This window comes from Chelonoidis abingdonii, chromosome 3 (genome assembly GCF_003597395.2).
Source record: "Chelonoidis abingdonii isolate Lonesome George chromosome 3, CheloAbing_2.0, whole genome shotgun sequence".
NCBI lineage: Eukaryota > Metazoa > Chordata > Testudines > Testudinidae > Chelonoidis > Chelonoidis abingdonii.
The window spans coordinates 128308067-128324724 of NC_133771.1; the positions used below are offsets into that span (position 1 = coordinate 128308067).

General features: G+C 40.1%; 1 protein-coding gene across 3 annotated transcripts in view; it reads left to right on the forward strand.

Annotated features, from left to right (window-relative positions):
* PACRG (parkin coregulated) overlaps positions 1-16658 on the forward strand; it is a 468057-nt gene that overhangs the window by 314697 nt on the left and 136702 nt on the right. For 2 of the 3 annotated variants that reach the window (XM_075064095.1, XM_075064096.1), the window contains one exon: positions 8067-8216. The exons of the other annotated variant lie outside the window; for it this stretch is intronic. In XM_075064095.1, the coding sequence (XP_074920196.1) occupies positions 8067-8216 (150 nt within the window). The remainder of the gene's footprint in view (positions 1-8066; positions 8217-16658) is intronic. 3 annotated transcript variants of the gene reach the window in all.

Consider the following 16658-nt stretch of genomic DNA (forward strand, 5'->3'; position numbering starts at 1 on the left):
CCTATTAATACCAAAGAAAGTGACGTGAATTTTACAATATCTGACATCCGAGACTGACACAGGAGGTACAGGAGCCTCCAAAGTGCTAGACCACAGCAAAATGTCAACATAGATGTCTCCCAGATCTTTATCGCCCAGATGTTGGAACTATTGCTCAAGGAAAAAGAAAAGAGTTGAACAATGGAATACAGTTTCTAGCAGGGAATGAACAAACTGCATTGCTTTTATCTAGCCAAGCTGTGAGTTAACAAACAAAACAAAAGAAAACAATCACCCCCCCCAAATATATATTTTGGAACAAATAAATGAATACTAGATTAATGGAGAATTTGAAAATTCTGAACTTGCAGCTACCAGTAATAAAGTGTAATGACTGAAAACTTTCCCTGAAGATTTGCAGTGAATTGTTTTGTTATATATATTGAACTCAGGGTTGCTGGTTTTTTGTTTGTTGTTTTTTACTAATTTTAATAAGTAACAGTACTGGAATATACCCCTTAAAAAGAAACAGTGTTGCAAATGTACTTTAAAAATCCAGATATATCTATTACTTTGCTTTAAAAGTAGAGGAGGAAAAATTGGGCTTATCCATTTTAAAGTCAAATATTTATCTTCTGTTTTATTTAATATTGCTTTATCATAGTTACGGTAAACTTCAGAAAAATTGTTAATTGTGAGGGATTCATTAAAACACTTACAAAATTTTCTGAAGTAAAACTAACTTAACTAGATAAATAGCACAATCCAAAGTGTTTCACAAAGGTTGGAAAACCTGTAATATTTACATAGTTTAAGTATGGATCCATAGACTGAAGTATTTCCATGGGAAAGATTATAGGGACTCCCTTAATCTGTGTTCTTATCACTGTAGTATCAGAGCAGCTCCTTCTGAAGAAAAGTGCAGCCAAAGCAGAAGTCAGTCAGTCAAATAGCACTACATCCATCTTCAATTATAGGACAATACAATTCATTGTAATCCACCCCACAAACACATGGGAAACAGTTCGTTCTTTCTTTCTTCCTAAAATTGCTGCTCAGCAGAATCCCACAATCAAATTAGTATAGTGCAGGCATGCTGAGCAGAAAGAAGCTACCTACCATTAGGGAATGGAGTCCTCTAAGTAGCAATTAGGAAATGGAAGGATGTCTTTTAACTATCAAGCAGTCAGAATAGACTGGTCATTGACTTATTTGCTTTGTTGAGAACTCTAAGGGTCCCACCTTGTTCAGCAGATTCCAAGAACGTGAGACAATAGCTCAGGTTGCTTTCTCAATAAGAGTACTTTTGATAGCTTACATTTTCTTCAGCTCCTTGAGGAGTATATAGTGAGTCTCGTCCAAACACCGTCACAGAGGCCTTGTTGCAGACATTTTAAGATTGACATCATGGCTCTATATAATGCTGCTAGCACTTCCACAAATCCTTCAGTTCTGGCAAACCTCAGAAAGCATTAAGTTCTCCAGAATATGTGGACACTGTGGAGGCACACTTATTTCAGATACTACAGTTGAATGCCTCCTCCTTTGGTTAGTGTGGAAGAATGCAGTGACAGTAATTCACAGAAAAGAATTACTAGATTAAGAAATTAAACAGGTTTACTTCATCTGTTCCTAATTGATATATTGGGGCAGATACTGACCCTAATTATATTTTTATATAGTGCCTGGCATAATGCAGCCCAGAGTTGGCCGAGGCGGTTATGCATACCACGCATAAATGTTTAGTAATAAAAGTTGTACAGGCAACTTGATCTTACTTTTGATACTTACAAGCATTTCCCTATTGCACATTGCGGTTTTCTAAAATTTAGGGGCCTCCAAGCTTGAGTGTGTGTATGCTATTCTATTCAAATTCTTATACCAGACCCATCACCATGGCAGTGGACATCATAAGCCAATTCTTTCTTTTGCTGCATATGTGTTGCTACGATTGAAATTAATAGGAGTTTCACAAGTGTAGCTCTTTTCTATTAATGGAACTGTCTGTTAGGGATGTATTCTACACTTTGTGCATGTATGGAAATAAAGTTAGCATTTAAGGAAGGTATCTATGCAAATTGAAAGGATACGTATTCCCTTAGTTTTTTCATGAATCTGTTCTATAGACACCTGCAGTTAGATTCAATGTTAAATATTTTTTTGCCACTTTGATTGCAATTCTGAGCCTAGCTTATGATTCTAGGTTATGGCAGCAGAACTGAAAATTTAGTTCTTTGAAGGCCTCTATGCATTCCCACTAATGGGACTCAGGACCTCTAGCACTGAGCTGTGGAATTGTATAGACAAGCCACATCCACTGGGGGGAAGAGGGTTCAGTAGCACTCTTTCATTAGGATGATATAATTGGCTAAGTCTATATACAGGAGCATGCTGCCTGGCCCACCTCAATTCCTTCTCTGCTGATAGCTGATGGAACTACCTCTCCTGTCTCTGAGGGTGGTTAGCCTGTTGTCTTCAAATAGTTTGTTAGTTAGCTAGCTAGAACTCTTGCCCTTTGGTTATCTCTGAGATCATGTTGGGTCCTGAAACCTCTACAGGATTTAAAAGATGTGCAACATGATCAGCTATCTACTCTGCGACAGACTCATGGATTTGGTGCCTGGTGTGCTTGGGAAAATTGCACATTGTATCCCATTGCACTATTTGCCTAGCTTTTACTCCTTAGACATAAAAGATCAGGCAGCTCAGGCCAGGCTATATGCACATTTGTCTTTGGTAAGCCTCCCGATCATCCTGATATTCCTGTGGAAACTTTGAGGTGCACTTTCTGTGCAGAGGTCTTCTGTAAAGAAGCTTAAGATGCACAAAGACCAGTGATACTCAGATCTCAGTGGTTCAGGAGGCAAGTTAGTGATCAACATTACGAAGAAGAGCTACAGTAGTGTGAATGCATTGTTTTATTTGCTATAGTACTATATATTCATATTTAAACAGTATAACACAGGAAATATTTTTTGTGTGTGTATATTTTATTTATACAACACACACACGATCTCACAGCAAAGGGGATGGATCACTTGATGATTTCCTGTTCTGTTGATTTCCACTGAAGCACCTGGCATTGGCCACTGTCAGAAGACAGGATACGGGGCTAGATGGACCATTGGTCTGACCCAATATGACCATTCTTGTGTTCTTAGATTCAAAATGACTGACCAAGTATTATTATTTTATCAATTGCAATTAGTTATTAACATAGTAAAAGCATCCTGATTGGTTAATAACTTTGATTAATAATTAAATCTCAGTGTTTTAATATGTGCTACAAAGAGCCTCAGCAGACACATTAAAGAGCCACTTCCAGCCCCCAAGCCTCAATTTGAGTAACACTGACCTTGACACTCCTGCCTCAGCACCCCCCTTGATGTTGGGCCTAAGGCTAGGGTGGCCAACCCTCCAGGATTGTAATAGTCTCCAGAAGTTAAAGATTATTCTTTAATTAAATATTATGTCATGATGAAACCTCTAGGAATACGTCCGATCAAAATTGGCATCCCTAAGGTCCACCTCCTCAAAAGCTAACACCTACAGCAACTGAGCTTCCCACTCATTACTGTCCAGTACTGCAAACTCCATCTAGACAGTCCACCCCAGTACCATGATACATATCAGAAATACTGTCAGGAAGAACAATTCCTTTGAAGCCATTAGAATTGACACTGGTTGATGCCATAACTGAAAGGCATGCTTCCACATCTCTGGTGACTCTGCTACAGGGAAAAAGGAGAAGAGGTAGCATTCCAACTCACAAAGGGTATCTTAGGAGAAGAATAAGAGAGGAGGCATTGTTCTCTTTCTATCACTGGCATGGTTTCTTCAAGGACTCCTTACAGATGCCAATGCCAGCTTTGGCCCACATGCCTCCATCTGAGACTCCAGTTTTGTAGACACATCACTGGTGTGTGTCCCTCCAGTGCCATAAATTTCTCTTTTTTGTGGAAACCCATCAAAGCTATTAGCTTTGCTTCCACTGCTTGATCACACAATAGCATTTTCCACTTACTTCAATTCAAAACATTCTGGAGGAACATGGGTTCCTCTCAGAACCAGCCATGCACGTGCTCCTGATCCATTCAAAAGGAGCCCCGTCACCTTCCTTCAAAAAAGACTGTCAGGACAGAAAGATATTAGGAAGGATCCTCTTCAATTACTCATGTTGCCCTTTATTTAGGAGTCCATGAAGGCTCTTTTAGATTATCTTGATTGTTGGGTATTGGAGACCATAAACAATGGTTATATAATCCAGTTTCATACAGCCCTCCTCCACTCTTCTCTCACCCCCAAACCTCCTTTTGGGACCCCTCTTGTGAAAAACTCCTATTGGAAGATATAAGCTCCCTTCTTCAAAAGGGTGCTGTAGAGGACCAATAGCAAGGGAAAGGGTTTTACGCCAGATGTTTCCTAAAATCTAAGAAGGGGGATTGCCTAAGGCCCATCCTGGATCTCAGAAACTTCAATGGGTACATAAAGACTTCCAAGTTCAGGATGCTAACACTGGAGACATCATCCCATTTCTGTTCAAGGGGAATTGGTGTGAACCACTTAACTTGTAGGACATTTGCTTCCATGTAGTAATAAAACTCACCCACATCAAGTACCTTTGATTTTGTGTGGTAGAAAATCACTTCCAATTTCATGTACTCCTATTTGGTCTGGCCACGGAACTGGATGTATTTGCAAAATGCCTTTCAGTAGTTGCAGCACATCAGACACAAGGGCATATTCGTATACCCTTACCAGGATAATTTGGCTACTAAAGGCCAGCTTGTTAAACAGTCTTTCTTCTGGAGCTTAATATATTTGAAACCTTCTGCAGTCTCTAGAGCTCATCAGTTGGGAAAAGTTCTCATGTGACCCTACAAATCACCTTTATCAGGTTGGTCCTGGACTCCACTCAGGTGAGGGCCTTCCTCCTAGCAGATAGATTTCTGAAAATAAGATACTTTCTGCAAACTTGCAGGGATCAACCTGTGCAAACACACTTTCCTAAAGCTTATGGGTCTCATGACCGCATCAACTTATATAATAACCTTTGCTTGCCTAAGAATGAGGCCCCTTTAATTTTAGGTTGTATGTCATTACAGACTGATTGTATACAGCCTGAAAAGGAGTGTTTCAGCAGCTACCCTTGTGCAAGTTCAGAGACAAGGTACTCCAGGGGCAACTGTTCAGTCTTCTATCGCCACTGTTACAATCGCCACAAATGCCTCCAGCCTCAGTTGGGGTGCTGATTGCCAGGACCTCTGTGTACATGGACAGTGGAACACTTTGGTGTCCAAACTCCACATCAGTGTCCTGGAACTCAGAGTGGTGAGATAGGTCCTAATGGCCTTCCACACAACATCAAATAGTACAGGTACTTACAGACAATACCGTGGCCAGGTATTAGATCAACACGCAGGGAGGAACACAACACACTCCTGTGTATGGTGGCTATGGTTTATCCACCATCATATTTACCATAGAGCAGTACACCAATCAAGGGAAGAGAATGTATAGGCAGAAGCACTCAGCAGGAGGTTGTATGATCTGCACTAATGGTCCCTGAGCCAATGACAGCCTCACTTTTACTCAGGTAGGGATAACTAAATATCTGATCTCTCAGTCCCTGTCCTCAAAGGAAATCCATGAAACATGTTCAGAAGATAAGCCTGGGACCTTAAATTCATAATTCCGCTGGACATTAAAAACCATGGACTTAATAGAGGCACTGGTTCATTACAACAATTTGTAACATAACCTACTGTCTGTTAACCCTTAATAGCCCACTTCATTTTAAGTGGTCCCTTACATTGTTTGTGAAACCCTAATGCTTCACAGTGTGATCCACCTCACATTTTCCCCTGACCTGAGGAAGATCTCTGAAGCTCAAAAGTTTGTCCTTTTCCGCAACAACTAAAGAGTTAATACCATTACAAGAGGGCATACCTGCAATTTTAGAATATCTATTGTACTTGAAATCACCGGGGTTAGCAGTAACTTCCCTCAAGAGTCATTTGGCAGCTAAATTGGTTTACCATAACTTGGTCAGGGATAATCCTATATTATCTCACCCCACAGTTTCATGTTTTCTGAAAGGACTAATGCCTTCCTCCTACCTAGGCCTTGAATCTAGTACTTACTACACTTATGTGTCTTCCCTATGAGCCACCGACCCAGGCTCCCTTGGAACATCTGTCTATCACAACAGAGTTCTTAATCTCCTCTGCAAGGAGGTTTACTGAGCTCAGTGCCTGGATGGCCATTCCATCCTATGTGGTACTACACAGAAAAAAAATTGTCATGGGATCTCACCCTTGTTTTATGCCTAAAGTTATCTCAGATTTTTACCTGTCACAATCTATGTCCCTTCCCATTTTCTTCCTCAGATCTCATGCTCACCAGAGGAGTCTCGTGAAAGAGCTTTGCAAAGCAGCAACATGGAGTTCAGTCCGTTTTTCATTAAGCACTAGTTATTGGACTTGGCATTGTGTACTGGTGCTCAATTTGATAGAGCAGTGCTGTAGTCCATTTTTTCCTAGAACTTCTTGCCCACCATACTCTGATGGGGGCACTGTTTGCTAATCTCCCGTTAGTGGGAATGCACAGAGGCCTTAAAAGAAGAAATATAGGTTACTTACTGGTAAGTGGTAGTCTTCAAGAGTTGTTTCTGTGCATTCACACTACCCAACCACCTTCTCCTCTTCCTAGGCATTCTTTGTGTTTCAGCACTCCTCAGGCTAGGGAGAAGGAACTGAAGTAGGCTGAGGTGTGCACTGTCTTCTATAGACAGTGTCGATGATGTCATCTTACCATGAGAGCACTACTGCATCCCACAGTGGATGTGGCTTTCATATATAGTTCCATAGCTCAATGCCAGAGATGTTAAATGCCATTAGTGTGCATGCACAGAGGCAGCTCTAGAAAAACAACAAATGCTAGTAAACTTTGATTTTTTTTCAAATATTTACAAATAATGTGTGATCTGCAGTTCATGAACACTTGACAGTGTATACAGACAATATATCAGTTATGATAGTTTTATCTAACTGACATCTGTGTCATGAAAGGTGGTGTCATCAATTATTTTTTCAAGCTTATTTCAGAAATATTTTTGTTTAAAAATATTGGTCTTATTTCTTGTAAGAAGAAAAAAGCTAACATTTTATATTGGCTTTGCACAGGTGTAAACATTTACATAACATGCAGACCAGAGGAGAATCAGACCCATTCACTTTATAGTATTATATGTGGGAGTTGCTCCCAAAATGTGGAATTTTGGGAATAAGCAGTATAACAGGAGGAATTTTTCAAAAACAACAAGTATTTTTCAAATATAAGTCATTTTGAAATAAAAAAGGGAAAGCAAACTCATTTATTTTCTGTTATTAAAACCAAGAAGGAACTGAGACAAAAGGTATTTATGAAATGTCATAAGACTGAAAGCAAAGAGAAAATTCAGCTGCAACTACTAAAAAATCTCAAGTAGGCAACACAGAATCTTTCTTTTTTCGTATCAGAATGTGTGTCTTTTAAAATAAGCCTACAGGGTTTTTTTCCCCTCCCTGCAGACATTTGCCTCATTGTACTAGATCTCAGAATAGCAGGAATTGTTCATTGAAATGAATAAAATGATAGCTAAACAAATGGGTGCAAACTCACAAACAGGCTAATTGTTGCACTAGAATGTGTCTGTTGTCAGCCTTCACAGGTTGTCTTGCAGTACCATTGGCCCCAGTGATACTTACTGAGGATTTCTTTTTGTAATTTATTTATTTTATTATTTATTTGGACCAGACTAGTAACACAGGCAGCATGAGAGAATAATGAGCTGCATTCTTGGGGTTAGTGAGGAGTCAGCACAAGTTGTGGGAACAAATAACAATCAGACAAGGCAGTGTTTTATAATGTCGAGGCCACAATCCATCATCTCTGGGATCTTTCAGAGCTGGGCTAATAAAGGCCCACTTACAATCCCCAACAGAGTATAGTTTAATTAAATTTGTCCATTAGAGGACTTCTTTCCCTCCCTTTTACATTCTAAAAATTAATTCTGCTTTCTGCCTGCCTGTCTTTCTACATCACAGATGCATTAAACCTTCGTAACCGACAGGTCATCTGCATCACGCTCAAAGTCCTCCAGCACCTGGTAGTGTCAGCTGACATGGTGGGGGAAGCCTTGGTGCCCTATTATCGTCAAATCCTCCCCATCCTCAACATCTTTAAGAATATGAATGGTGAGTTATCCTACTAGTCACTGTGTCTTTCAACCCTAAGGCAAAATGGGGCTTGAGGCAGGGTTAATTAACAATGTAGTTAGGATTTATTACTGCATATAAACCCAGATCCATTTGGAGCTCTAAATAATGTAACCCCCACTGCTGTTCCTGAGGGATGCAGTAAAATTAACTATTTCATTTATTACTCCTTGCATGTACAGCTTATTTAACACAGTACAAAAGCACTGAAGCAGTTCTGTAATCTTCCAATAATTAAATTGTAAAGTTTTGTAATAGTCTTTTGACTACATTAATAGATTGCAAAGGTTTTTTCTTTTCTTTTCAACATGGTAATTTTAAGTTCACTATTTTAATTCTGTTCTGGGTTCTCCTCACCAATAAAGTTCATTCTTACCCATTATTGCTTTTTGGTTTAGGAGAGAATAAAAAGAAAATTATTAACCAGTTTAGTCAGTTTGACAGACAAGAGAAATTATCTCTAGCAAAGCAGTTAAGTTTGGAGTTTTTGTTGCATAGTTAACAGGTTTTACTATGGAAGAAATTTAGAACCACTTCATGCTCCATACTCTTGAGTAAGTTGTTTTATTTAGAGTGCAAAATTCCAAGGCCAGTTTTGTCTTAAAAAAAATAATAATAAAGTACTTCATGGAGTATTATTACACCATTCTCACAAACCTGAACCAAACTGCTATCTCCAAAATGTCTTGTTCCTGTAGTAAACCTATCTGTTCAATCACTTATTAAGTTATTGATGTCTAAGTTTTATGCTATTCACTTGCAATGCTGTAGGTTAAAAGAAGTTAATTTCTAACAACCATGCTAATAAAGGTTATAATGTAGACAGGGTGTCTATGAAACTCATGCTATTTCAGTGTTTAGCCACTGGGCTACCTCCTGCATATATTACCAAATATTGCCTTGTATTTGTCTGGGTTTTGGTTTTGTTCTTTCTTAACTTTTTATTAAGACAAAGTTATAATAAAATGTTAACATATTAAATCATACATTATTTATTTGGGATCAACATAATATTCAAAGCATCTGGCTAACGATTCTGGTTTGCTGGCTGAGGAGCCTTGGTTCTCTGGGTGTGCTAAAAAAGAATGACCAGGTTTCTTAATATCTGTCTTCTTTTTGGCACTTCTCTTGTGTATTTGGTGTGAAAGTTTGCCCATTACAAGGACAGTCCGTATTTTATTATACCACAGAAAGAGGAGTCAAATTTTTCCAATAATGTGCAATACAGAGTCTAGTTGCTAACAGTAAAAAATAAATTAATTTGTTCAGTTTTAAATGTAGATCCTTTACTGGAGCATTAAGTAAGAAGGTCAGGGGATCTCTAGAAAGCCAGCATTTAGTCATAAAATGAATCTCATTAATAATTTTCTCCCCAAACCAACTAATTCCAAACAAAACCACTCTATGTAAATATGTTCCCTTTTCCTGCAACCCTTCCAAGAGAACACTTCCCCAGTAGCAAAAATATTATGCATCTTAACTAGAGTCAAATACCATCTATAGCAGTGGTAGGCAACCTGCGGCCTGTCAGGGTAATCCGCTGGCGGGCTGCGAGACAGTTTGTTTACATTGACTGACCGTCCGCAGACACTGCCGCCTGCAGCTCCTAGTTGCCACAGTTCACCATTCACGGCCAACGGGAGCTGCCTGCGCCACTTCCCCCAGCTCCCGTTGGCCAGGAGTAGCAAACTGCGGCCACTGGAACCTGTGGGCAGCCATGCCTGCGGACTGTCAGTCAATGTAAACAAACTGTCTTGCGGCCCGCCATAAGATTATCTTGATGGGCTACAGGTGGCCCATCACTGATCTATACAGTACATTTTCTTATTTGTTTTTTAACTCTTTTTTGAGAAATGCAAAAATGTCTGTCCAGAGACTCTAATGGGGTTTAGACTTCTAGGTTCTTTTAAAAACTGTATGTAAAGGACATTGAATTAAACAGCGAACACATTCTAATAAGCTGTAGACAGTGTACCATGTATAAGACAGTTGGCAGGGGTCCCTACCTGGCTTCACTCCACCCTGGAAGAGTGACATCCCCCTCCCTCAGCTCCTCGGCAGAGGCATGGCCAGGCAGCTCTGCATGCTGCCTCTGCCTCAAGCGCCAGCTCCGCAACTTCCATTGGCTGAGAACCATGGCCAATGGGAGCTGTGGAAGCGATACCTTCAGATGGAGGCAGTGCGCAGAGCTGCCTGGCCGCACCACCACCAGGAGCTGAGGGATGTTGCTGCTTCCAGGGAGCCCCCCCTGAGGTAAGTGCCACCCAGAGCCCTCACCCGCTCTCGCGCCCCAGCCCTGAGCCCCCTCCCACACCCAAACTCCTGCTGGGGTGGGGGCAGTGGCCTAAGCCACACCAGCCATTTCAGAAGTCATGGCAGTCCCAGAAAGTCACAGACTCAGTGACCCCCAGGATAAACTCTCAGCCTTAACCATGTGTACAGAGTGGAATGGAGGAGAACTGTCAATGTCAGGGAGTTGTAGGATGTAGGGCTGCAATTAAAAAAACCACATAGTTGAACCTCTGCATCTGTGTGGAGCCCCATAAACTTCAGTTGAGTTTCTCACAGACACAAGGGGCCAACTTAGTGGGTCCAATTGCAGGATCTGGAGCCAAATACAGCACATCAAAAGGAAATATATCGTTTAAATAAGTGATTTATCTGCTGAGCCCCATTTTCCAAATTGAGCAATCCTGGTTCCCTAGCTGCTATTGTTTCAGATCAATGGTAGGGAAGGCTCATGTCTGCTAGTGGCACTACACAGACATAAAGATGCACGCAACCGGTTAGATTACATTTGCTATACAAAAACCAACCAATTCAATAAAAAAGCAAACAGGTTTTCAACCATTTGTATGACATATTATTGTGTGGATTTGTATCTGATATCCAATTAAACGTAAGACTTCATATTTGTTGTTCAGGAACTAAAAAAAATCCCCCCTAAAGCCACTCCTGGATTAATCACTCTAAACAGCAAAAACAAATAGCCCTAAATTCTATTTACTATGTTATGTTGTTGTTGTTATTCAACTTGAACAAGGCAAGAGTAACAGTTTGTGACTATGTGAACATTTTAGTTTTGTGCATTCTAATTTTAATTAATTATGTAACAGTGTTTTTACACTGCACATCAATTAAAAACTGTAACTAAGCATAGTGATTAAGTGTCTGCACTTGGTTTTCGAAAAGAGATCTATGGAAGAAACCAGGCACAATGAATTGTGATTTTACATAAAGCTAAGAGTTTGCCTTTCTTATAAAATCTTGTTGCCCTAAAAGCTGTTTAGGGCAGGACAGAGATGGAAAGTGTAGTGAAGGAGAGTAAAACAGTCTAACATCAACATATTTATCTAAAACTTCTATTTACTTTCTAGGCACAGGATGAGGGGAAGAGATCTCGCCACTCTGAGATATTGGGCTTCTTTTCCCTTTCTTCCAGCTTCCTCCTTTCCCTTCCTGTCTCCCTTTTAATTGTCCCTAGCTGACTAGCTGAATCTCCTCGTTAACTGGTTAATCACCCAGTCCGTGTTCAGTTAGCTCCCCAGTTTGGCCCATACAGGGCAGCTTACAGAATATAGAGTGGTGAATCAACCTTAGGTGCCTACCACTTTGTCATAGGCCCATTGTTCTTTTCTGTCTACATCCTCTTTCCCCAGGCATATTCAACAGAAGACAGTTCTAAATGAACACTCAAACGCCACTAGGTCTTCAGGCAGAAAGGGGAGTGCACTCATTAGCAAGTGCAGTACTTTCTCATTTACTTCACTCTGCTGAAGCTCTGCTGCTGATTTGGTCAACCACAGCTCTGGGTCTAAATATGGTTTTGCAACTCCAATATCAAGGATAATATTTTGATATTTATCTAAGCATGATATTTGCCGGCACTCAAGGTATTCTGAAAATATATAAAACACATCTCCAATTTCTACCCTACTCAGATATCATGCCAAAATACCAAGATATCATGCACTATTTTTCTGTAAATGTTTATTTTAATCTTGGAGCAATCTGACCAAAGAAAAGACAAAACAAGGAAGAGTTTTCCCCAGGAGGACTATTTTGCCTAATACACCTCTACTTCGATATAACGCTGTCCTTGGGAGCCAAAAAATCTTACCGCATTATAGGTGAAAGCGTGTTATATCAAACTTGCTTCGATCCACCAGAATGTGCAGCTCTGCCCCTCCCACCCAAGCACTGCTTTACCGCATTGTGTTATATCGGGTTGCGTTATATTGAAGTAGAGGTGTATTAGCCTCAGTACATAAACTTGCCAAAGAGCTTCAAATGTTAGGGACACATTTCACATGATGCTCATTATTTTTTTCAACACTTCCATAAAATCTTGTTTTCAGTTGTTTCTGATGCAGCCATGGATATTTTCTATGGGCTGAAATTTTACTCTACCATATAAATGTTCAGTACATTTGTTGTAAATTATAAGAATTTGTTTAAATGTTGTTAGAGACAAAAGGGGCAGTTACAAACAATTCAAAGGTTTCACATTGTTTCTTCCTGTATCTTAAGACTTCTATTTTTCCAAGTGGCATCTTGCAGGTGGTCTTTCGGTATTTGAAAACAAATCAAAAGCAATTGAAAATTGTAGTTATTTGTTCTATCCAGTGCCTTGAGACAAAATTCTGATTACTGCACATTGCTCAAATTTTGAAATAATTAGAGAATAAGGGTTTTCAGCAACTAAATATAGCATCTGATTCAGCTGTTGGATCCTTGACACGCAGTGGACCTGATTTTGATTGCTAATTCTAATTCGTACCAAGGTACATTATTTGTCTTCAACTGAGATTTATAATGGCACATAATAAGTGACACCAGAATCAGGCTCAGCATCTCTGATGATTTGGGGCTATATTATTTTTTTCCAGGAAGAACTGTATGGAAAGTAAATAAAAATTCAGAGTTGGAACTTGTAGTGGACCACTTTATGTCCCAGAGAGAACATGTGCAGGTTGTGGATAGGGCATTGGTACAGTCTGCTGCTTTTCTTTCCCAGAGAATTTTTAGAGAGACAAGGTGGGGAAGGTAATATCTTTTATTTGACCAACTTCTGTTGGTGAGAGAGACAAGCTTTTGAGCCACAGAGAGCTCTTCTTCAGGTCTGGGACAGGTACTCCAAGCATCACAGCTCAGAGTACCTTTCTCAGACTTGAAGAAGAACTTGAGTGGCTTGAAAGCTTGTCTCTCTCCCTAACAGAAGTGAGTCCAATAAACGATATTACCTTCCGCACCTTGTCTCTAATATCCTGCTACCAACATAGCTAAAACTACCTTGCATACAGAGAATTTTTAACATTTCCATTATATTTTATGCTCATATGTGCTTGTTCAGGCAGCACTACCATTATTTTGTGAATATGGTTCTTTTTGTAAATTCTTAGGGTCTAGAATCAATGTCTTTTATTTATCTAATGATGTGCCTGAACACCATCTTTAAAAAATCAGTAGCTCCAAGTGGGTGTGTTTCTAACAAAAATGAGCAGAATTACTGAAGTGCTGAGCATTTTTGTATGGTGCCATCATTTCCAAGGGGATTTTGGCCCAGAAGGACCACAGACATTTGAAAGAAAGGTCTAGGCATGTGATCCTAAAGTCTCACATCTGTACCTGAAAGTGATTAAGAGAGGTGTGGGGTTTTATGTGTTTTGGAGGGTGGGGTTCAGCTTCTTTATGTGGAAACTCATCAGTGCCTATTGATGTCTCTATATAATCAGGAGCAGCGCGAGGGTTTTTGGCGCCCTAGGAGCATGGCCGGCTCGCCGGTCCCGCGGCTCCGGTGGACCTCCCGCAGGTGTTCCTACGGACAGTCCACTGGTTCTGCGGCTCCGGTGGACCTCCCACAGGCGTCCCTGCGGAAGGTCTGCTGGTCCCGCGGCTCCCTGAGGGAGGTCCACCGGAGCAGTCTGCTGCCCTCCCAAATCCTGGTGCCCTAGGCGACCGCCTAGGTCGCCTAAATGGAAGCGCTGGCCCTGTATATAATGTGTCTCAATGAAATACGTTGCTGCATTAATTTTGTAGTTTCCTCTATGAAAGAAATAATCTTGATTTTATTAGCTGATTTTCCCATAATTTTTATAGCAATCTGAGAGAACACATCACAATGGAGATTGCTATTGAACAATAATATAAGGTATGCCAAATATATTTTATGACTAGAGTTTGTTGGTCACAAAGCAGATGTAGTTCAGATCTGAGAAAGTGAAACATATGTTCTATTTCTTTGGATTTTTGCAGTTATACAAGTGCAGGAGAGATTATATGGCTTAGAATTGAGTGAATACTACAAATCGTAGTCTGTGACTATTTATTGAAATTTTTCGGTGAATTCACTTCAGCTGTGTTTATGCCTTCTTTGTGTTCACTCTTCGTAGATATATACTATTAAGAATATTTGTGGAAACTGAATTTTCAACAAATATTGGTGCTATTAATGGAAAGTGAATTTTAAATTTGTAGACATAAATGTTCACACTGAAAACTTATTTGAAGTCTTACACTCATCCAGTTAGGTCATATAATATATTTCCGTTCCCTATCTGTCAATAAAACAATCAACACACTCTGAATTGAAAATATCAAATACATGTATACTCATTGCTTGCACACAATCTGCAAACCAAAAAGTATGTGCCAAATTTATTCAGTAAATAATTTCAAATGACAGAATTGTAAGCTGTTCTCAAGGCTAAATTAATCTACTATACTTTTTATCCAGCTCTAATGCTCATCAATATTTCCTGTAGTTCATCAAAAATTATGATTGACATTTATCTCTTTAAATGGGGTGTCCACTGAATGACATTTGACAGGTGTAAGGATGTGCTGTCTCCTCAGGTATAAAGGACAAGGAAAACATAAGGAGCTAAAAATACGTACCAACTTGAAAAGGAGGACACAATTGCCACCCTAAGGGATGCAGTTACTTCTGACTTCCAGGTTTAAAGGACCAGCCACTAAAATAGTGTAATTAGACCCACCTATTGGAGTCATTGATGTGCTGTGATTCACTCATTTCTTTCACGTACTTGGTAGTATACCAGATATACCTCAATTTAGGAGCAAGCACCAAAGCAAGCTGCCTCTGGCCCAATAGGCTCTATTACCCAGTGATTTCCCAATATGCACTCTCAAGCAAAAGGAGTCTTTACTAGGGTTGGCAGAATTGAAAGACTGCAAATACCGTAGGCAGAATGACTTGACCATCTACAGCTGAAGATAGACATAGACATTCCTAACTCAGCCAGGCCAATAGGGGACAATCCAAAAGAAGGAAGTAACGATGAGTACGCCTTCTAGTCCACAATTCCTTAAAAAGGGCAATGAAGTACTGGTCTTCATGTCCTGCTATCCAGAGCTCAGTTCCATAGTCATGGTGTTGTTGGAGGCCTCTCTACATTGTCTTACATTGTGCAAGTGAACAGTTCCCTAATGCCTCTTGTAGGCAGGTGCCCTTATGTTCTTCTGCTACTAGTCTCCTTTCACTGGCTGCTTCCCATCTTGGATTGCGACTCTTCACTCAACCTCAGTTCCAGCTCTCAGGCTGCCTGTTACCTGGTCTTCATTGTGCAGCTGTCTCCCAAGCTGCTGCCTCCATCTTGCTGCTCCACACAGAAACCTCGAGCTGTCTCCCCAATCCTAATCCTCTCTGCTTGTCTCCTCCTTTTTCTGTTCAACAAACATCAAAGAACCCTCTGCCTGTTGTCTGCTGAACTAATTCCTGCTCCTCCCAGAATGACCGGTAGCCCAGTTCTCTCCATTCAACTCCTTCTTGAGAAACTGTTATTTGTAATGAGATTTCCTGGAAAGGGATCCTGTAAGAGGATTGTCATAAACAGATAAGAAAAGTTAATAGCACAGAAGTACTTTATATCTCTTTGACTGTAAAGGGTTAACAAGTTCAGTAAGCCTGGCTGTCACCTGACCAGAGGACCAATCAGGAGACAGGATACTTTCAAATCTTGAGGGAGGGAAGTTTCTGTGTGCTGTCCCTGGTCTTACACCAGAATAAAAAACCAATCAGGTTCTTTAACACAAAACTTTTAATCAAAGATGGAGAAAAAATTACTTTGTAAAGTTTTAAAATGGAAATAGTAACAGGGTCTTTCAGCTATAAGACATGGGCAATTACCCTCCCAGCCTAAGTACACAAGTACAAATTAAAAATCTTTTCAGCAGAATACCAATTTTGAACCTCCTTTCAGCCCAAATACCACATTTGAACTCCTCCCAGCCAATACACATTGCAAAAAAAAACAACGATAAACTAACTCCCATCTACCTAGTACTTTACTATCTTGGATCTATTAGAACCTGTATCAGGGAAATTGAGAGAAACCGTGTGCACTCTGGTCCCGTCTGAGCCCCAGGATACACAACAAAACCAAAATTCAACAGCAAACA